General features: G+C 42.9%; 1 protein-coding gene across 3 annotated transcripts; it reads left to right on the forward strand.

Annotated features, from left to right (window-relative positions):
• The first annotated feature begins 4,754 nt into the window (after positions 1-4,754).
• Positions 4,755-21,134, forward strand: CWC15 (CWC15 spliceosome associated protein homolog). Of its 3 annotated transcripts, none has more exons than XM_066989868.1 (7): positions 4,755-4,777; positions 6,448-6,586; positions 8,594-8,706; positions 9,610-9,698; positions 10,632-10,742; positions 19,977-20,095; positions 20,776-21,134. In XM_066989868.1, exons 2-7 carry the CDS (start codon positions 6,456-6,458, stop codon positions 20,903-20,905), a joined length of 693 nt encoding a protein of 230 aa, XP_066845969.1. In that variant the 5' UTR covers positions 4,755-4,777; positions 6,448-6,455; the 3' UTR covers positions 20,906-21,134. The 3 variants fall into 3 exon arrangements, with proteins under 3 accessions (XP_066845969.1, XP_013033622.2, XP_013033624.2); XM_013178168.3 differs by lacking the exon at positions 4,755-4,777 and adding an exon at positions 4,784-4,930; XM_013178170.3 differs by lacking the exon at positions 4,755-4,777 and adding an exon at positions 4,846-4,868.
• Positions 21,135-22,310: the final 1,176 nt, after the last annotated feature.

Raw genomic sequence — 22,310 nt, forward strand, 5'->3', positions numbered from 1 at the left:
TAATGTTATAGGCCAAGAAGTTGATGAGAAAAACATTATTAAGTTTCCAAACGGGCACAAGGTTTCTGTAAATGTTTCTGTTCTCCTTTAGGAAGTGATGTATTCTGCAGCCCTTCAGTGAGCTCAGAGAAAGACGAGCATTTAGGAGGAACAGATACTTGCTAAAGTATATGCATCCTGGAGCACCGAGATAACTAGAGAATATTGGTCTCCTGGTGTGAACATTAATACATCTTTGAACACGGGAGAAGCTCCAGAGACCAGAATGCTGTGGATCCTGGGGAACTGTCATTCTTCATCAGGAGCAGGATCTTGGTTGGTAAAGTTGCCCTGTTAATGTAACATAATAAGAGCTTATGAAATGTCTGCTCTGTAGTGTCATTATCACAAAATGGGCACTGTGCGGTAGGAGTTAGATCCCTTTCCAAGTGTGTCAGACCCTGAGACATCTCCAAAAGCAGGGGGTTCTAACAGGACCCCAGAGGAACTGGTGTAGTGGTCTCCGCTACTCTGCATTTGCACCAGTGATCTGCAAGTAAGTATAAAATTACCCTAAAAACATGTACCATACATGTACCATAAAGAATTTGGGATGGTGACTAAGAGACCACGCCAGTGACACCAGCAGGGATTTCTTTTCAAGCTAGATGCGCTTAACACAACCAAACAAGTTTATTCATCTCGAATCAAAGACCGCATGCAAATTTTTAACGATGAAAGCAGCAGCCCTGGGAAGGATTTAAGAACCACTAAGGCCATGCATCTGCACTCAGGCACCCGGTGTAGTGATGTGGGAAGAAAAGCCAGTGAGATCCTTGGGTATATAAACAACTACTGTGTAGAAAGCTGGGGGAAGAAAATGATCTTATCTCCCTAGTTCACCTTTTTGGGGCCAAGGATGAAATAGTTCTTATACTTCTGATGTTGATAAATTGGACACAGAGCAAAAAAGAGCTGGCAATTAACTGGTGGGAAGAAGGAAGGGACTAGAAGAGGCCAGTCAGCTTTCCTTATGCAAAGGTAGTTGCAAAACTAGATTGCAAAGTGTAAATACCTAGGGAGAAAATGGGCTTTCCACATTACCAGAGAAAAACACAGCAGGCACTCATGGTTGGGAATAAAGCCAAGCAAACTGAAATTAAAAACAAATGAGGTGCCATTTTAAACTGTGAGGATAATTAATCACTTGAGGAAATTATTAAGGGAAGTTGTGAATTTTCCTGCTTTTCATGTTACCCATGCAATACCGAATCTCTTCCTGAGAGTTGCCACAGCCAAAATGCTCAACAGAGGAATAACCAAATCCACAATGTAAATTACTGTATGCAGAGAGGTCCGAGGTTCAATGTGACACGGGAAGAAAGAAAGCTGTGGTCTTAGCTGGTCTGTGATTGAAGCAGGCACAGAAAGGGGGAAGACCTGGGATTTTGTCATTGTCTGGTTGTTTACCTTATCTGACAGTGCTTTGATGCATAATGCTGTAAACAAGGCCTGGAACTGAGGAATTCCCACCTGCAGACAAGCAGCCATACCAGTGAACTTGACTGGTGCTCCCTTCTACATACGTACTCTCTTTTTCAATTAATCTTCTATTCCTGTCCTTGTGGGATGGGAGGAGCTATGAGAGGAGAACCCCCCAAGTTTGCTTTCCTTCTCTCCATCCCTCTCTCTGTGCCGTGACAACCCAAGACAGGGTTCACGTCACTGTGTCCCAACAATTCATGCAGACATGCATGCTTCATCCCAGGAGCTCAGGGGAATGCAGCAGAGGGGCTGCCCTGTGAGGACCTTCACCAGTGCAAGAAAAAGGGGAAAGCCCAGGACCAGCTCCAGGTGGCCCTGCTTGAACAGGAGTTAGACCAGATGACCTCCAGGGGTCCCTTCCAACCTCAACCACTCTGTGATTCTGTAAGCATACGGAGTTTTGGCCAATCTTGAACTTGTTTGGAAATAGTTCAGGTCTTAGAAGTTTAGCATCCTGCCCACACCATCACCTAACAAAAATAAGATATATTCCCCAGCTCGAGTGTGCAGGCAGCTTTTATCCAATGATTACTGAGAGATCTTTAATAATTATAAATAAAGAAATAATAAAAAATAGTTATTTAGAGATGTTTAAAATCAAAAGTTGTGGACCTGTGAAGGTTCAGTGTTGCTGCAGAGGAGGGGTTTTCAGGAATCTGGAGTCAAGCACCTCATCTCTCCTGGTGTCCTTCTTCACTGCCCAAGTCTTCTAAGGAATCCAGACCCTTGACCACAAAACGCACCCACAGCTATTTGTATTTCACATCTATATACACAAGCTGGGAGGAAGCACCTCAGGGTTGTGGGGAACAATTTAGCCAAAGGCCAAAAAAAAAAAAAAAAAAAAAAGGAAGAAAAGCCATTCCTTTATTTAAAGAATCATTGTATCTATCCAGAGCATAGACAATTTTTTAGCTCTCATCTTCAAGTAATCCCCTATCCAGATGATTAAATGATTCTTGCCATTTACTAATACCCAACAGCAAGAGAAGTCTCTTCAGTGCCTGAAGTCTTTAGAACAGGACTTGATACCTTCTGACAGATCGTTACAACCAAACAGTAGCCTCTGCCCTCAGGACAGGTAACAGAGGAGAATGCAACATTCTGCTGCATCAAGGTGGTCACATTAGCTCAGCAGTTCCTTCTGATTTGAAGTCCATAGATAGATATTAATAAATTTACGAATAACACCCACCATCACAGGATGACGCACTGATTTCAGGTTGCTGTGATCTGTAGTCTGCTGACTGACATCACTGCATTCCTGACTGCCCAACTGGGAAGCCAGACCCCTCTGAGAGGTTTGGTCTTGAGTCTAAGCTGCCTGTAGTGAAATCAATAGCAAACCAGGCATGCGGACTGAGGATTGCAGATAAGAAAATGCAGTTGTGGATGCTTGAGTATTGACATACAAAGTGACACAGCAATTATCGTTACTACCTACATGTTCTGATTGAAGTTTAAAACGTTTGCTAAGTTGCCTAAAATAACCTATGTAAAACTTCTACCATTGTCAAGAAGGAGTAGAAAATTTTCTTTGCTGCCAGCCAAAAGGATAGCTGCCAGTCTGTCATTTTCTAAGTACTGGAAATGCAAAGGGGAAAGTGGACTGGAGCAACACTGTAGGTGACAAATTCTGAAGAAATAATCAACCCAAAAATAATAAAAGACAATGTAAATAAACATGCCTTGCACCTCTTTAGACAAAGAGGCTCATCAAAGCAAAATTCCCAGAGGCAGGGTACTCAATTGGGAGTGTTTTCCTGCTGTCCCTAGACGTGTCTTCCAATCCAAATGGAAACAACACAGACTTCCTCGAGGTTCAGTGTGACTCGGAGCTGGTTTATAAATTCTTCTCACACAAACCAAGAACAGGACGTGGTTTCTTTGTACAAGGGCCCACTTCTTCCAAGTGCTTTCGTTGATGGCTTGCTGCCTACAGGGTGTCATTTGCATCAATTGCTGTAGCTCTCTGCATAGCAGTGTCTTTGGGGACCTCTTGCGGGCCCTCTTCTAAATTACATACTGGGTGAAGAGTAGCTCAGGAAAGTTTCCGTGTTGATTTTGCAGATCACAGAATCACAGAATCACAGAACGGCCGAGGTTGGAAGGGACCTCTGGAGATCACCCAGTCCAACCCCCTGCCGAGCAGGATCACCTAGAGCACATCGCGCAGGATGGCATCCAGGCGGGTTTGGGATATCTCCAGAGCAGGACACCCCACAACCTCTCTGGGCAGCCTGTCCCAGTCCTTTATTACCCTCACAGTAAAGAAGTGCCCCCTCATATTGAGCCAGAACCTCCTGTGCTTCATTTTGTGCTCCTTGCTTCTCATCTTGTGACTGGGCACAACTGAAAAGAGACCGGCTCCATCCTCTTGACACGCTCCCCTCAGACATGTATATATATTTATGAGGTCTCAAGATACATAAAAGAACCTTTTACTTCACATATCCTCATGTGATTCACAAAGGTTTAGCAACCAGATGCAATTTAAAAGCAAGGGCAAGCACAAGAGAGAAACTGTGTTTAATAACTGAATGCTACTCATTCACACTTTGGCTTTTTGGGAGGTATTTTTAGGGGACAGAAGTGAAAACACACCATTTTGAGGGTATTTTTAGGGGACAGCAGTGAAAACACACCAGTTTGAGGTTATTTTGGTGGGACAGCAGTGAAAACACACCAGTTTGAGGGTATTTTTTGGGGGGGGGGGGGCGGGGGGACAACAGTGAAAACGCACCAGTGTATTTTTAGGGGAGGGCAGTGAAAACACAGCAGTTTGAGGGTATTCTGGGGGGACAGCAGCGAAAACACACCAGTTTGAGGGTACTTTTATGGGACAGCAGTGAAAACACAGCAGTTTGAGTGGATTTGGGGGGACAGCAGTGAAAACACAGCAGTTTGAGGGGATTTTGGGGGGACAGCAGCGAAAACACACCAGTTTGAGGGTACTTTTATGGGACAGCAGTGAAAACACAGCAGTTTGAGGGGATTTGTAAGGGGGGGCACTGCTGACTGGCACGCTGAGGCTAACGTTGCCGATGCACACGGCTAAACAAAGGGAAGAACTGGGAGGTTTTATCACTCCCGTAGCTGTTCCTGTACTTCTTATTTGTGAACTCGCGTATAAACAGCCTGCAAAGGACCAGCCCCGAGGACAGAGGGCGCCCCTGCTGGACGCGCCGCGGCGCCATTTTGGGGCGTGCCCCTGCCCGGGGCAGCCATGATGGCGGGCGGGGCCGTCTCTATGGTAGGGCCCCGCGGCGCTCCGCCTGCCGGGCGCTGGGCGGGATGATGGCGGCGGCGTAGGGCCGGGCTGCGCTGCGGGAGGAGGCCGCGCTGTGAGAGGGGCCCTGAGGGGCTCTGAGGGGTCGGGAGGGCTCTGGGGCATCCTAACATCGGGGTAAGCCCCCTCGTTGTCGCTTGGGTTGGGAGGGAGCTGAGGAAGGCAGCGCGGCGGCCCTGCCTTGCCGTGGGCCCTGAGGTGGCTTCTCCAGTGCTGCGATCCCAAAACCTGACGAGAGCGGGCGGCCCCCGGGGGTTCGGGGGGGGTGGGGGGGCTTTTAAGGCCAAGGTAAATGCGGGCTGGGCTCGGCAAGGAGCAGGGGTGGTTGCTGGGGGGTGCTGGGGCTCCGGGTTGGGCCTGGTCCTTCACCTGAGCGCACAGATCCCCCTTACGCAGAGTTAGCACAGAAAGGACCTAAGAACAAGCGGCTTTCGCAAATTTTAGGTCTTGTAGAGGCCGTGCTGAGCCCCAGCTGGCTCACACGGCGTTTGGGAAGGTGTCAGCAGTTGTTAGTGAGCCTGGCTAGCTGCTGGCTCCCTTTTTGATTTGTGTTTGTGCCTGTGAAGTTAGTGGTGAGTGGGTGTCCTTTAGTCAGTAGTGAGTGGGCGTGCATGGCCCAGCGAAGCAGAAGTGAGTGCTGCTTTGTGTAACAGATTCCAGGTGGCACTGGTCGATCAGCCAGGCGGTGGTTGTGTATTGGCCGTGGTGTCTTGAGGCCTTGGCTGAGTGGTTTGGGCTCCTGGTCCCCGGCTCCTGTCCAGCAGCACCGCATGCAGCGCGTGCTGACAGCATGTCCGTGTGGCCAAGGCTGCTCAGAGCCTGTTTGCTTCTGTCTCACAGCTGCAGCTCTTGGCACCCTTTATTCCATTCTTAGGGCGTGCTGGTGGTAGGTGAGTTCCTGCAGGTTCTGAAACGGAGCTGCTGAAAGCTTCTGCCTTTGCCCAAGCAGGATATTTTGTTAATTGAACGTGGTTTACGTATGGTTGAAGCTGTCAGCCTTGTGCTTGCAGAGATAACATTACCCCTAGTGCTTCGTAAAGTTCTGCTGTCCAGCTGGAGCTCTGCGCGGGGCAATCCCACGGGGCTCTGCCACATTACTGATGTTGGTGCTGTGCCTGCACAGGAGAACTGACAGGGCCAGGGCAAGGGCTAGAGAGTACGGGTTGCATGATCATCATCACTGTTTAACTACCAACACCATCCTGGGCATGCTGTGAGCTGTGTCAGCCAGCATTGGTGGCGATGATACCGAGCCACACTTCAGGGAACGAAGGAAAAATCATTCCAGGCAGACATTTTTTGGCAGTCCTTTTTCCAGGGGAAAGAGTTTGGTTACTTGCTTACCACTGAGACTTAAGGATAGGAGACTGGCTCCTGGCATTTTATTTACTGTATAAACACAACCTTGCATTCTCGTTCAAATCTGTATGCCACCTTTCAGTCATGTTGGAAAAGACTTTCTTTTGAAAATCTGAATAGATTCTGTCAAGGAAAAAGCTCCTTAAATTTTAAGGGTCGGGTGCCAAGGGATGGTTAGAGGTTTGTTGCTACAGTTCCAGGAACAATGTAGCAGCTTCTGGTGACTGCCTTTCTCTGTAAGCTCTAATGGCTGCTTTTTGCCCTTGATTTTGTAGTCACTAAAATGACGACAGCAGCAAGGCCCACGTTTGAACCTGCGAGAGGAGGAAGAGGAAAAGGCGAAGGAGACTTAAGCCAGCTATCCAAACAGTATTCCAGCAGAGACCTTCCGTCTCATACTAAAATCAAATACAGGTAAGTACTGTCTGTTTGGTCTGGCTTATGGGAAAACAGGCTAGGAATGTTTCTTCTTTTTTTGTTTTTGTTATGACCAGATACTGTGCAGCAGTGCTGAGTGAGTGGGCTGAAACTGCAAGTCTCCAAAGCAGACTTAAGAGACCAAACGGTCTGCAAGTTTGAGAAGTTTAATTTTAGTGGTGCGTACTGCTGGCTGTGGAAGTGAGTCACCAGAAGGTGAGCTTTGGAGACCAAGTATTTCAGGCAGTGGAGTGACAAGAAAAGCTTTGGGAGTGGAAGGAGACGACTGAGCCATTCAAGGTGCTGTCACTTGCAGAGCACTGTGGGATCAGATTGAGCACGTCTCAGAAGGAGGAAAGTCGAGTCATGCATTGGCTGAGAACCACTGGAGAGGAGCATTAAGATGAGGCAGGGATATCATAGAACAGCACTCAGGTGTTGGAAGAGCTGATATTAAACACTGCAAGTGGTTCGTGCAGGTCCTAGAAGAGGCAGTTGCTTTAATTGGTCTGAAAGATAACAGGATTTTACATAAATATTATCCTGTGTTTGAAATTCATAATAAATTGGCGATACTCTGCTGAAAGATTATTTGAAATCTGGAGTCAGTGTGGCACAGGCACCTAGAATTTAACTGAACTGTGTCAGCCTAAAATTGTTTTCATCTAGCTGATGTTATTCTTGTCAGTGAAACTACTGCTAAGGTTTCCCACTTGCACTTTCGCTGTGCAGATGCTTACCCTTTCACCTCTTCCCTTCTCCCCCTCTGAAGAAAACATGTGGATGAGGGAGTTGGAGGGGTGTTTTTTTTTTTTTTGGACAGTACCAAAGTCAACAGCACAAAAAGTGCTGTCAAGTGCGTTGTGTTATTACAGGAGAAATGGCTGGTGGTTTGCCTCTTTAAACAGCACAGGGGTTTGGAACACAAGGCTGTTGTTTTGAAAGGAGCGTGTGGGGAGAAATGCATACAGGGCTACGCAGTGTGTGTTTTAACAAGTCCCCCAAGTGTGTGCAAGAGAGATGGAGGGGGCATTAAGTGTCTCCTGTTCTTTCTCCCCAAAACCTAATACAAAGTTGACTTTGTTAAATTGCCAGGCCTGCGTCACTGCAGGAAGGATGCAGTGTTTCAGTCCCACTCGGGCTTGCCTGAATGACACGGGGCCTCAGGGGATTTCCGCAGCCATGTCAGGGATTCTGATTTCAGGTTTTTAATTACGAAAGCAAATGAAATACTCCATCATCAAGACAGCCTTTGCACACAGTGTATTTATAATGGCTAGAGTCTGGGTTTCTTCAGGCACTCGTATTTCCAGAACTGGGTTCACAGAAAGGTGAAAAGAATTGCTGCTTGCTTTTTCTTCATTAGTTCTCCTCAAGGTTTCCGCAAAAATCCAGCACACTCTGGGTGGAATGCAGTGTGACTCAAGTATAAATAGGCTGTTGCTTTTGGCCAGCGTGTGTTATATAATAGAGAGAAAAAGGTGTATTTGCAACGTGTTTCACTGATGCTAGTGTTTTGCTGCTTCTCCCAGCTTTTTTTTTTTTTTTTTCCTCTCCAGGCATGGGGCTTTATCCTGTTTGTCCTGGGGGGAAAAGATTTGAGAAACGTATACTCGAGTTTTGGTCTTACTTAAAAGCATTAGAGATTTTTTTGCAGCAGCAACTTGAGATGATAAAACTGTGAGGAAAGTTGACCTGTTAGATGTCAGCCTGGACTGCAGGAGAACAGATTTACAAATATGTACGGGAGATGGATGCAGTCAGCCTGTTTTTGCAGGAATTTATGTAGTTTTTTTTAATTCAAGAGCCACTGGAAGGAACCTGTGTATATGTCAGTGTATGTCTGTGTGTGCAATGTGTGCAGGGAAGGGGACCGGTGAAGAGAGAATGAAGAAATACATCTCTACAGTGTACCCAGCTCTTATTCTCTGCACTTAACTTGTTCATCCCTGGGTTTACTGGCCTCCTTCAAACTTCAGCTTCTCTCCCGCCTTGTTATTTCAGACAGACCACTCAGGATGCTCCTGAAGAGGTGCGTAACCGTGATTTCAGGAGGGAGCTGGAGGAGCGAGAACGGGTTGCCGCAAGAGAAAAGAATAGAGACAGACCAACGAGAGGTAAAACCAGCCCTTTATCAAGAAATAACACCTTCGTGTGACACCGCATTTGCACAGAATTCCGTGTTACAAGTTTCTGGTTGCAGACAGCATGTCATGAGGGCAGAATTTAGGGTATTGGTCTGATAGTTCAGAGCTGTTGACCTGCAAGGGAATGTCCGCTGCCTTTCACGCTGGCTTCGTGCTAGCGAAAATCTAGGCCAGCCAGTAGAAAAGCACAGGCCATCGTGCAGGCCAGCTGGTACAGTATGATTGTAATGGTTTGGCAACAAGTATGTGCAGTTAATAAAGGCCTTTTTTTGTACTTGGACAAATGAGACAGGAAGGAGAAGGGGAATGACTCATCTTCTAGTGAAGTAATGCATTGTTGTACCTGGTTCTGTTCGTGTGCAGTGAAAATCAAAGGCGTGGGTGGTGGTGGGTTTCTTTTTTTTTTTTTTTTGAGAAATACTCGTTTTTAATATTAAGCTTGACAGAATTTAGATACTTGAGGTTTAGTTGTGAAGCGTAGGGAAGTATTACAGGGGTTTCAAATCCACAGATAAAAACAGGTATCTTTTGGACCAGACTAGATAATAGTAATGCTTTGGGGTGGTCCACAGTGGAAGCACTGCAATTGGATATATCGAATAAAGATATTTCTTCACAGCTTTTCCTTCTGTTCTTCTTTGATCTTGAAGTAGTAAATTCAAAAACCACTTAGAGGCTAAATAGTAAGTTTGGGGACGTTAGTTTGTTTGAGGATACAAGGGAATTAGCACAGGCATTAAGATTGAGAGGTGAGGAAAAATTAAGCACGAGCTCGTATCTTATTCTAATGCAAGACAACTTGTTAATGAAAATTTTGTTTCCTGACATCAGATGCTGTTAAGTGAAATCACTTTTTTTAATCCTGTCCCTTAGAGCACACGACATCATCTTCTGTGTCCAAGAAGCCTCGACTAGACCAGATTCCTGCAGCAAATCTTGACGCGGATGACCCTCTTACTGATGTATGTGTCTTTTTCTGCCTTCTTTCCTTTCATTGTCCTGCCTTGGGGATTTGCTATTAATAGAACATGTACTTTTAGCGATGTTAAAGATTTAAGACAGGTAACTAACAACTGGTTCCAGCATAGTTTCCTTATTCAGTTACTCTGCTCTGGCAGAAGTCCAGAGTGCTTCAGAGGGTTCTGTTCCACGCTGCAGTGGTGCTCTTAGAGGGAGCGAGTGTGCTGTGACTCCTAGCACACAAAAAACTAGAGAACTGAAAATACCACCTAAAATACTGGCGGTTTTTAGACTCAGGCAATACTGGGTTAGTTAGAATTCCCCAAAAGCAGAACTGTTGAGGTACACTGACTGTCTGCGTGAGCAAAGAGTTCTTGCTCTTGGCTCCTTTACTTACAGCGATGTCTCAGGGTTGTCTAAGGATTGACAGTATGCTGAGGGGTGTTAGTTTGTTTGCTTGGTTTTTATCCTGCTATATTTGGTCCCAACAATACTGGCTGGGATATTCAGGCATGCTGTCGTAATGACTTATGTTACAATGATTAGAGAGCGATCGAGGCCAGTCATTCTCTGGAATCTGTCAGCTACGTAGCATTTGAATTATTAAAATATTATTTAAAAAAAATGAATTGCAGAAATTCAAAAAGCGCAAAGATATATTTTAGTCTTGACATTACTGTCGAGGAACAAATAAACTATTTATATTATAATTACTGCTCTTACCAAGCACCCACATCAGAAGTTAGCCAGCAAGAAGCTACAGCCCTAGCTGGGCAAGCCAGTACAGTCTGGGGGACTTCTCATAATATTTTTTTTCTCAAATCAGATGTACATCTCTGCGGTAATCTTCAGAATTAAAAGATGCATTTATTTTCAAAATGTATTTATTAAACGAAATAAATGAACTACTACTCGCTTCCTTTTGTTGCTGCTAGGAGGATGATGAAGATGAGGACTTGGAAGACAGTGATGATGATGACACTGCAGCTCTTCTGGCTGAACTGGAAAAAATTAAGAAGGAGCGAGCTGAGGAACAGGCTCGAAAGGTAAAATCTCACCTGTTGAAGAGCATCTGCTTTGTGCAAACATGCTTATCAAAACTTCTGCCTCAGGTATTAGGATAAGGGAGAACTGGTAAACGAAGTAAGAGCCAAGCTCACAGCACTTCAAAACAAACTTCTCTAGTGGAGTCTGATGGTTTTGTTCTTCTCTCTAATAATTGTTGTCAAGAATTTTTTTTTTCTTCAGCAGACACATTTATGGGTGAATGTTTTACCAAAATGTTCTATTTACTTTCCCAGTGCTTTGTAGAGGCATTTGACTGAAGACAATCTTGCTTTTAACAAGCAAGTCCTTCTCTGAAGGCAGCTGTCGTACCAAACCGTATAACGGCATTGGCGACCTACCTGTTATCATCCAGTGGAATTTCATTTGTTAACTAGCTTTTGTGGAAAAAAGAAGTGTGCCATTTTTGTTCATGAATTAAAAATATCAGTGCACTCTTTGCTTTTGATTCTGGCTTCAGCTTCTGTTAAAGTTTTTGATCTTTTTGCAGCACTAGTCCTATGTTGCCTTGGCAAGAAGCACCAACTGTAACTATAAACCAGAACTATTTTGTTGTGATTATACATGGATGAATTTATTTGAAAAATGCCTCCACAAAAATTAATAACATGGCTGATAATCTTTTCAGGATGTCTTAAATCAACTTGCATATGGCCTGCAGTTCCTATGCCATTGACTCCCCCACCTCCTTGGTGTAAGAGATGGTTGGGCTGGAGTTCATTACTGAAATCTTTGACTGATGGGAGGACTGTAGGGACTGTTTCTGGGAATTGTCAGTGTTAGCAAAATGATGAGTGGTCAGGATGCAGTGCATTGGCTCTAACACAGTGTTGCACTAGAGTTTGCAGTCCAAATATTTCACTGGCACTGCTGAAACGCTTTACCTATGGAGGTGCACAAAATTTGGTGGATGTATGCAGCATTCCCTCTTCTGCTTTGAGTAAGCTCTTTCTTTTTTTGGGTAGGGCTTAAATGGTTTTAGTGCTTTTGAAAAAAAAGTTACATACTTTGGTCTGAGTAGTTTTATATGTTGTTGTTAGTTTTTTTGACACTAATGTAGAATCTATCATCTTTATATAAAGTAATCTGAGATAGTTTTCAGCATGTGCTAAGTAAATGCATTAAATGCTGATCAGGATCTTTGCTGCTGTGACAACATAATGTTTTGATACCTCTGAACTACTCGTAGCTTTTTCTGTAGCTCTACATGCACCCTTATAGCTGGAATGTTTTTTCACGAATGCTCTCCATGAGGGTCAGCTGCTCCCCGCTAGAGTTAGTAAACAGGGCATAGCCTCTAGCAGACACTAGGAAGAGAGAGCAGACACTAAGAGAGAATAACGTCAGCTGCTGCAGGCACCAGTGTAGTGCTTGACTACTCTTTTAGCTAACAGTATGGAAGTTAACCTTTATTTAGAGTCAACAAGGCCTGTAAAAACCAGTGAAGTCTTCAATCTTGAAGTAGTTTGGGAGGTTAAAAGCTGTACTATGTTGCTTCAATGTAGAAACTTTCCTTAAAAGGCTGTTGGTAATTGGTTCTCCATCTGGCCCGCAAATGGTCTTTTAAGTTAAACTGTAGCTGAAGCATCTCTCATCTCTTGGCATAGGCATTTGTCACGCATCACACAGCAATGAAATTGTGTCCTGCAGTAATAACATGGCAAAAATGACCTGAAAACACTGGCAACAGTCCTTCCTCATGTTTTTGTTTGAAGTGTACTAAAATTCAATTTAAGGGTAGCAACATAAAGGAAAGGCTGCTACTTCAACTAACCGTGCAGAGGGCTTGAAGTGAAAACTTGTATCTGTGTATGTTTTCAGTTTGCTTCTGTGTTGTAATTATACATCTAGAACAAGCAGAGTAACTTTTGTCACACTCCAGTTTAGAGAACTTGCCTTGGGAAAGTAATGGTAGTAAATTACGGCACACACAACCACGCACATGCTTATCTGTTCGTTTGTGGAAAGCAGGATTGTTGGCAGCCTACAAAGTTCCTATTTTGTCACTAGAGGGTGCTAAGAGCTCTGAATTATTTCTTATAGCACTTGTTTCATCTTACTGTCTTTTAACTGGCATTATTCTGTGTCTTCATGGGTGCTCCCCACCCATGAAACGTAGGGCTTACAACATCCATGCTATGTGAATACTTAATGCATGTATATTTATCTGAAAAGAATCCCTTTATTTCAGCCCTGAAACAATTATTAGATATTTGCAATAGTGTATATTATTGCGCACTCACTACCTACTCCGTTCGTCTTTCCACTGTGTGGTGGTTAATTAAAATTAACCTTTAAAATGGCCTCTTAAAAAGTGACATCTCTATTAAATAGTGAGTGCTCTGAAGTAATTGGAACTTTATTTTCTTGGGGGTAGTTTTTTTGAGTGTAGGGAACGAAGAGTATGTTCATGAAAAAGTAAAAACCAAAGCAGAGTGCAGTGTTGGAAAGAATTTTCGGTAGTAAGGGTTTACTTAGAAAAGATTACCTATGTTGTCTTCAGGGGTGCAATCTGTTTAGATAATGCCGTTTCCCATGTCCTTAAAACAAGGCAATATTGACAAAGCGTTTCATAGCCATTTTATATAAATCCCCTTTCGTATGATATATGTGGACTTCATATTATCATGTGTTGCAAACTGTGATTTAAACCTCATTTTGTAAGTAACTTTATAGTAGTAATACGGTTGACTTCAGGATAATGTCTCGTGTAAACTCTTAATTGTAGTTGCTGTTAATCCTAAGCCACCTAAATAGTTGGTTTATCTGCTGGAGCAGCGTTGTCCCCGGTGGACAGGTTGGGTAAATTGGTGGCAAGGCAAAAGGGAAACAGCAGTGAATGCCTCTTCACTCTTCTGCGTGTTGTTCTCACATCCCTTTATTGTTACACAGGCAGATTAACGTGCCTGTGCCGGTTCTTGGGAAAGATGACATAGCTAAAATGTAGTACTGTAACCCAAATTTGTGCTGTATGTAAATTGTTCCCTGATACTTTAGTTATTCTATCCAAAAAAGTTAGTGCAATTATTTCTGAGACTTTAAATAAAGTAAATGCTGTATTTTTGTTACCTGTTTTCACCCGTCACTTTGGTGCTCAGTATTTAAGTTGCCGTGGAAGGAGGACTGCTCCTTTTAAACTGTGTTTCTGGTCAGGCAGTAAGAAATGGAAGATAGGAATGTGCTATTTTTTGGTTCGTCATGTTCTGTGTTAACTTTCCTTATGTGGTAATGGCAATTTCTACCAAAAACCTTTAATTTTGGTAAATGTTAGTGTTAAGAGGTCCTAACTTCCTTCATGCTGATATTTCCTTGAATCTGTGAAGGAAATAGTTTTTCAGCCAAATAAAAGATTGTTGTCAAAGCCTTTTAATATCTCAAAATGCTTAAATTCCCTTGAATTTTTAGAAACAAAAAAATTACTCTAAATGTCTTAAAAATACATCCTGATTTTCTCCTGCCCTCTGCAATTTTAACCTCTTTAACCAATTTAAACCTAGCTTGTTTCTAGTAGAGACTGAACTGACCAGCAAATCTTTAGTTTTGGGAGCCTTGTCTGTGGAATAATTCTGGATCTGTCTAAAACTGTACAAACACAAGATCTGCTGCCTGTGCTAACCATCCATGGATAGGTTTCATGGGAACACGTTTCAGTATTCCAAATTCAGCGTTACGGCACTCCTAATTTCCAATTTTCAAGACTTCCTTAAAAGGTAAATCGAAATAATTAAAAACAAACCTCAAACCAGCGAGCTGCTGAACGTACATGCACAGTTCCAGCAAAGCTATTTTAACATCCAGTCATTTTATACTTATCTGAGAACAGACGTGAAGTTTCTGGTTTGTTATATTACAGTTTCTTTTCACCAAGTGCTTCTCTGTAACCGCATGTAATTCTCTACTAATGGCCAAAGTAGATCTTAGCTCTATCCTGTGCTGTAGCCTCAACTTCTCTCAATTAATACACTAAATGAATCTTGATTTTAACCCTTTCACTTAAATTTTAAGAGCATAACTAAGACTAGAGTGCCAAATGAGTGATTAAGAAATGATTTCAATGAAGAAGCACAAGCAGATGATGGAGTATATTTCTTCATTAAATGCTTGTGAGGCATGCTAGCAGTGCTTACCCTTGTCGAGAACTAATGGCAACGTCCCATAACTTGTGGGGAGAATGGCAACAAATCTGTGTATAGGCACTGCAGTTACTCTCTATGTTTATTTTTTGGAGTTTCAAACAATTATTTGAATCACTGTATTGCATAGAGTTAGTGATTTGTGTGGGATTATATACTACCGGGGTTGATCTCTGTATTATTAAGTTATGTTCCATGCTGCTAAGGATCCTGCTGTCATTGTTTGCCATTCAAAAATTAGCACTTAAATAAGGTTTTGTGGTTTTTAGTCTTCAGTGAAACAGGGATATTTCAGACTTTCTGCAACTGCACTTCTGTACGAACTGAGCAGGGTAACTTTATTTTAATACAACGGAGTCATTTCAGGAATTTCAGCACTTTCTGTAAAAGTAATCTTGCTCTGTGCTAAGGGTAGGAACTATACTAAAAGAAAAATAACCATGGTAACAATACTGTTTTTCTTTCCTTTGCGGTCAGAAACAAGTATGCCAAGGGACTGTTATTCTTGCAGCAAGATAAGGAATAATTGTTCAGTTAAGGTTCATATAGCTTTGTCCACCTCTGCTTTTTCCCCCCGTGACGAGTTCAGTCGTGCAGTGGAGACTTGCTGTGACACCCACCTCGCACAGCATCATCTCCATCTCCTTCCTTCCTTGGGGCATGGGGCTCCCTCTTCCAGTCCAGTCTTACTCCCCACACCATAATATTCCCCTTCTGTTGCCTCTGCCACTTCCATGGTGGCAGCAAAGGAAGGAGCTGCTTCCTACCAACGTGGCTGACTTCTGAGTCATCCCTGCAAACAGTTGGTACAACACTACTGCATGTAGTGATGGAATAACCTGCAGCGTGGTGGGGTGGTTTGTTTTTTTTTTTGCTAAAACAGTTTAGGAAAAGAATTGTATGCCTCATCTCGCAGAACGGAAAGGCAGACAAAGAAACGTTATTTTTAAAAGGGTGGAGTGAACAGAGATACGCTATTCTCTCCCTTAGGCTTTTCTCCCATTGTAGCTTTGTTGCACCCATAGTGTTTTAACTTGATATGCCTTTGTTCCACCACGCAGGAGAACAACGCAGGCTTTGGAGGAAGCTGAGCCGCTTATTTTGCAAACAGCTGTGCTTTCTCGTGCCCCAGAGGTGTGAAGCTCAGACAGCTAGGAAGGTTGTGTCTGGTCTGTTTGGTTTGATACAACCCATGCTCCGTCGCCTGGAGCGTCCCAGCTTCCACTGGAGGAGTGGGCAGTGGAAGATTGATGTGGAAAATTCTGAAATGTAACGAAAACCTTTTTTTGGCTGGAGATGAGGGATTTTACAGCTCTGGCCGGAGTGTATAAATTAGCTTGAGTGTAAATGTCAACTTTACACCACCGCGAGTTACACCTTGTGTTTCCTCAGTGCCTTGTCTCTAAGATACAAAATTGCATAACTAACCTATTTCTTAATTTCTGCATACCTTCCTGGGGAGGCTTTAGTAAAGCTAAACGATACAAAAATCCTCGAGACTAATCTTCAGAATGAGCCTACATCCTAAATCTGTTGTAGCAAACACGTTGACATGTCATCCAGCCTAGAGCGGCTCGGAATGATGGAATTCCAGAAATAAGCCGCCGCGTCGTCGTTGTGAAGTGACTGAGTCTGGCGATGTCTTACCAACAGATCTGTTCCCTGTTTGCTTTCAGGCTCTAATCTGTCGATCTTTAATGACAAAGATAAGCTTACGCAGTTTGTTCCTACCTGTGGTTGTGCTGTCTCTGCAGGTCTAAAGGAAAGCGGAGTTCTGTCCGCCAACAGAGCGGCGAAGCAGCCAACAAAGTGCCCAGGGGCTCTGCGGCATCGCTTGCAGCAGATAGGGAAAATGAATCTTTGAAATAAGATTCCTGGATGTTTTCTGCCTGCTGTCTCTCTGAAAGATCTGACAGCTTCTGTTAGCATTGTGTTCTTAGTTGTTTCTAATAACTTATGAGGTGCAAAAGTAAAATGTCATAATTTGAAATTCCTATTATCATCCTTTCTGTTTCTTTTATTAATAGACTGATTTTTTTTTTGCTGCCCTCAGTCCTCTGGAATTGTACATGACTTGAATCAATGTAGATTTTTAGCAGGAATTTGCTGTTTTAGACAGGATTCAGTTGCCCTTGAAATGCCAAATTGGGGTGCACGTACAGCTTACTCACCCGAGCTTCCATTCTGGTGCAGTGGAGACAAAGCCGGTGCAGCAGGCGGAGCCCGGAGCGTGGTTAGTTCCCCAGGTGCGTGGGTTAGGGTGAGCAGCACAGCTCTCTTGGCACCACGCTGTATTCTCCAGATCTCCTCTGAGATGTGAGCTCAGATGCCTACAGGCAGATGTCTAAGTGTAGGTGGCTTAATCTGGAGCTAAGTCCTGCTCTTGCACTACTCCTTGTAGTATAATGCTTCTTAAAAATGTTATGTCACTCTTCAATTTGATTTTATTTTTCTGTCACCAAATCTTAGCACGTCAGGCTGATGATAGTTTCTCATTATCAGAATGCAAAATATGTCAGGCTGAGACTGAAGGGTATTACATGGGTTATACAAAACGTAACGGTTAGGATGATGCCTACGTGCCATTTTAAAATCTTATTATAGAAAAATTAAACGTGCACTTGTGCATTCAGGTTCAGCAGCTGGATAACTGCCGAGGTTGATGTCTTAGAAATCTGATGTGCTGTGCTCTGCATGCCACCTTGAGAAGAGTTCCCTGGAGTTCAGCTCTGAAATGGAAAACGGCTCTGATGGTTGCATTTATAGGACTTGAAGGAAGTTCTCTTTGCAGAAACTTTTGTCAACAGAGGAGTAATTTCTTAGAATGCTGTTATTAGTGCTAGTTTCTCTTGAGTACCATCCAGTATGATTTTTACGTTTGTAACATTCTCATTTACTTTTAAGATCTGTACCAAGTTACAGATCTCTTTTTTTTTTTTTTATTTGGAGTCTGACTTTTAACGGAGCAACAGAGATTCAGGTTTAATGAGGCAGAACCTACCTATTTTTGGACAACACAGAGCGCTTGGCGTGTTTGCATCCTGTTGTAGATTTGCCAAATGGGATTAAACGCAATCTCTTGGGAGTAACCTGAAAATCAATAATGATGCATATATATATATGAATTATTTTATATATATATGTATATAATAATATTATATATATGCATTATATATATATAATATGTTTATTTATTTATTTTCACTCCTATCAATATCAAAGTTTTTGCTTGGTTTCAAATAAGTCCTCCATAGGCACCAGGGGCTGGGTGACGTGGATGTGCTGGGCAGCCTGAGGGCTGCTGGAGCGCTGGTGGGCGCACCTGACCTGGAGAGCAACACATCTGATGGTGCTCGTGTGGGCTCCTCCATGTTACGAGGAAAGAAAATGGCAAGTCAAAGGCTGGCATACCGTGACAAAGAGGTTGCAGGCATTTCTCCTGTGTAATCCACAAAGGAAACGAATACGTAACTTGAGTTTGTAATTCTAAAACGGGGAAGTTGCTGCTCTATATAAAATATCTTCGATTTCTGTGTTTATTTACTGGGTTGGTAACAAGTGGTGTTGGAATGCAAATGCTGGATTTAGACCCGTGTGTGGAACGCAGAAGTTTAGTTTATTTACGTTAATAACATTCGCGGCTGCAGTTTGTGTGAAAGCTCCGTTGACAGCGCAGAAAGAGCAAGTTTTGCCTACCCACGTGTTTGGGTAAGGGTGTGATGGGGTTGTCGTGAAGCAGTGTCGTGCTTTTAAGCAACATGCTCTTTTGGGGAGCTCTTCCACTCCACTGGCAATTAATTGCAGCTAGTCACAAAGTGTTTGTGAGAAGCAGCCTAATGGTAGCTGCTTTTTCATAACTAAAACTCGGGCGGACTTTGAAAGGTAAAACCTTTACCAGTGCCCCTGCCTAGTCTGGTGTTTGTATATATGGTAAGTTGGGATTGTTCTCAGGAGGCTTGGGTTGTCTTAGAGGAATTTTCTACATACCCGGCCAGTGGAATTGAAAAACACTGCAAGCTGTAGATAGTTTTAGTAATATGTCACTTAGTTTTGATTAAGTGTTTGAAGCTAGAGAACTCTGGCTAGTATCAGTTTTCAAGTTTAGCACTTAAACCTTGTAAATGCTATCATCAAGAAAAACATTTCCTCTTCTGGGGTCCCATAGCAGCCCTCAGCCGTGAATTTGCTGCACTTTTGAACATAAACCTTACTCGTGATCTCTGTCTTTCATTTGTATAATTTATAAAAGCAATGCTTTGAGTTTCCTGTGGCACTAATGAGACTTGGACGTGTTTTTTTTTTTAACTAGGCTGTTGTCAGACCATACTTCAGCATGCAGGGAGGGGGAAACGTAGTTAGTCATCCAAATGAGAAAATTTTGTTTTCCTTCTGGTACTTCCATCAAAGAACAACCCTTGTAATACATTCAAAAGGGTGTGGCAAAGCATAGTGATGTAAAATGAGTGTTATCATTCTGAAGTCTGAGCATTTAAGTCACTACATATATTAATACAGCTTGTAAGCGTGGGCAGCAGAATCGACTTCGTGTTGCTCTAGCGCAGTGCTTTGCTTAGGCTTGAGTTGCATGCTTCTAGCAGCACAAGGAGAAGTAAATATTCTTTTTAATCAGTCCCTAGGGAAGCTGTAGCTGTAAAATCCAAGCAGATTGCTCAAGATGATAGAGAGGTTTCAAGAAGCTGGAAGGTTTCTTCCACCTAGTGAATACAGTGTAAGGTATTCCCTTTTCTCATGAGGACAAGGCAAATCTTTTAATCTGTATACAATTTTTCATATAATAAATATGTAAATAGTAAAGGTAGAGTCTAACTGAATATTTGATGGGACATCAGAAGTAAGTAGAGCAGAAATGAGCATTGCTAGATGGAGGGTTTATTAGAAACGTTAAGCTCTTTAGTGTATCTCTGCTTCTGTCCGTATTCCAGTCGTACACAAGCGTCAAACGCTCTGAAAAGTCTGAGCTATGATTGTGGGTGTTTGCAGCTAAATAACGTTTTATCTTTCTCTACCAACTAAATCATAAAAGTGGCCCAGAAAAATAATCTATCCTTTTCTGGTTCTCAGGAGCAAGAGCAAAAGGCTGAAGAAGAACGCATTCGAATGGAGAACATCCTAAGTGGCAACCCGCTGCTGAACCTCACCGGCCCGGCACAGCCTCAAGCAAACTTCAAAGTGAAGAGGAGGTAGGGTGCAGCCTGTGCTGTGATGTCCACCCCTTAGCTCCCTCACGTTGCTGTGAGAGTCTGTAAATGTCATAATTTCCCTCCTCAAATCTTGAAACAGCGTGATATGAAATCGGAATACGAAGAGGCACGTAGTGATTGTCTTGCTCGTTTCTCTGAACAAACCATCCTGCTACTTTGTGGTACAAAAACAAAAAACAGATTGAGAATTGTGTCTGTGACTTTGTTCATATTGATAGGAAAAGTAGCAGGACCAAAGTTCCTCGAGAAATTTGATGTAGTACTTCTCTTTAAAATGTAGCTTTATATTTATAGGGTAACTGCAATTAACAGTCTTTTTTCTGAATAGGGTTCTTGTTTGCAGATATTCCAATTACTATTGCGTTTATCAGAATTCTGGGCCGTTAAAGTTTGTTTTCTGCTCTGCTCAAATATCCAATATTTTCTGCAAAGAGAAATTAACCTTTAATCCACAGATATTTTTGTTGCTTCTAGCTCAAAAGCATAGAGAAGATGGCTTGGATTAGAAGAACAGATCTTTTCTTTTTAAAGACTAAAATCCACTCCTAATGACTCGTTGCTCTTCTAAATGGGAGGGCCAAATGGCGTTTAAATATTTTTATAAATTGCACTGAATTTTCATATAACCTCACTAAAGTTCAACATTTCTTTACTTTCAGATGGGATGATGATGTTGTCTTCAAGAATTGTGCTAAGGGGATAGATGAAACAAAAAAGGACAAAAGATTCGTCAATGATACTCTGCGATCAGAATTTCACAAAAAGTTCATGGAAAAATACATCAAGTAGTACAGTTTTATGTGCTTTGGTGCTGAAGGACTTGGCAAGTCATGGTTGTTCCCCCTCCCCGCCCCGTCTATCTCTGAATTCAAGGCTGAACATTTGGTCGTGAATTCCCAAATGCTTCTTCAAGATTGTCAACAGCTTCATAAGTAATAATTGCTATGTATCGGGAGTTTTTATTCCTTCAGTATGCTTTCCTTTTCAGTTTTAATTAAACCAGTTTGTGTTTCATGAATGTTTTTCTGTTCGTGTGCATTTCCTTTTGCTGGCCGCCTTGTAAATGGTAGGAGAGAGAAGCTGGTTTGCAGTAAATGCTTCGATTGTTTGGATTGCTTTCCAAAACAGCCTGTGTTTGTGACGGCGGTGGTTTGTAACTTGCACAAGTTGTATGTCAGTGTTGTCAAGGACAGGGAGTAGCTGAATGCGATAGGCAGCGTGTGCTGAGAAGACCAAATCTTTCTGTAGCAAAGTGGACTTGCTTCCTCTTAATATCTAGTTATAAACTTAGTTAATCTTCAGTTTTAGTTTCTTCTGTTAGCCTGCAGAACTGTAACTCGGTTGCTAGCTCCAGGTTCTTACCAGCCCTGCTTTCTGGGATGTTCTGGGGCGATACAACCTGGGGGAGTACTCTTGGGAACCTCGGGGGGGTTCCTCTGTAATAAATCATCCCAGTGCTCAGTCCTTCAGGCGCAGCCAAGTGGTGACAAGGCTCAGCCTGTGTGTGTGTGGTGGTGGCATTGTCAGAAACTTGGAGTGGTTTTTATTAAATGCACGATCTCACCAAGATATCATTGTACGCTTCAGTTTAATTTTAAAATCTTCATTTTAATATTTAAGAGGACGACATAAAATATGAATGACTGAAAAATCTCAGTTGTGAAGAGATTTGGTGTTTTTTTCTCCTCTTCCATCATCTCAGTTGCATTGGAAATCCTGGCCAGGCGACGTGGTGGATGTGAACCGAACCTGTGCAGAAGGCGTTGGGCAGCCCTCTGCCTGGGAGGTTACGATGGCAGAGCTCAGAGGTGTTTATGTAAAATCGGTGCCCTTTTCCTTCCCAATGTTACACTCAGTCTAGCTCATTCTCGGTGACACTCTTACAGCAATATTATTTTCAAGCTCTTAATTTGAAGCCATATCTGATTTCATTTTCAGAAGGGGGGTGAACGTAGAGCACCGTTTGAGATTTTTTTGTTGGCCATGACTCTAGTGTCCTGTAGAAGGTTTCGGTAGTTGTAGCTGTGTTTTCCGCCCTCTCATTAAGCAATGCATAGCGTACTAATGCCAACAGCTAATACCCATGTTTACTTGGAAGAGAGATTTTCGGCATGCTTAGGGTCATGTGGCTCCTACAGCTCCTGGAGGAGTATGTGTTTGTGCTACTCATGCTACCTGCCTCGTGATAGTAACA

The sequence above is a fragment of the Anser cygnoides genome, chromosome 1 (genome assembly GCF_040182565.1).
Source record: "Anser cygnoides isolate HZ-2024a breed goose chromosome 1, Taihu_goose_T2T_genome, whole genome shotgun sequence".
NCBI lineage: Eukaryota > Metazoa > Chordata > Aves > Anseriformes > Anatidae > Anser > Anser cygnoides.

What these genes read in the sequence shown, in the direction of transcription:
- CWC15 (XM_066989868.1), top strand. Translation starts at nt 6,456, where the DNA reads ATGACGACAGCAGCAAGGCCCACGTTTGAACCTGCGAGAGGAGGAAGA. An exon ending in CGGATGACCCTCTTACTGAT is followed by an intron (nt 9,699 to 10,631) that starts GTATGTGTCTTT and finishes TGTTGCTGCTAG; the next exon opens with GAGGATGATGAAGATGAGGA. An exon ending in CTGAGGAACAGGCTCGAAAG is followed by an intron (nt 10,743 to 19,976) that starts GTAAAATCTCAC and finishes TCTGGTTCTCAG; the next exon opens with GAGCAAGAGCAAAAGGCTGA.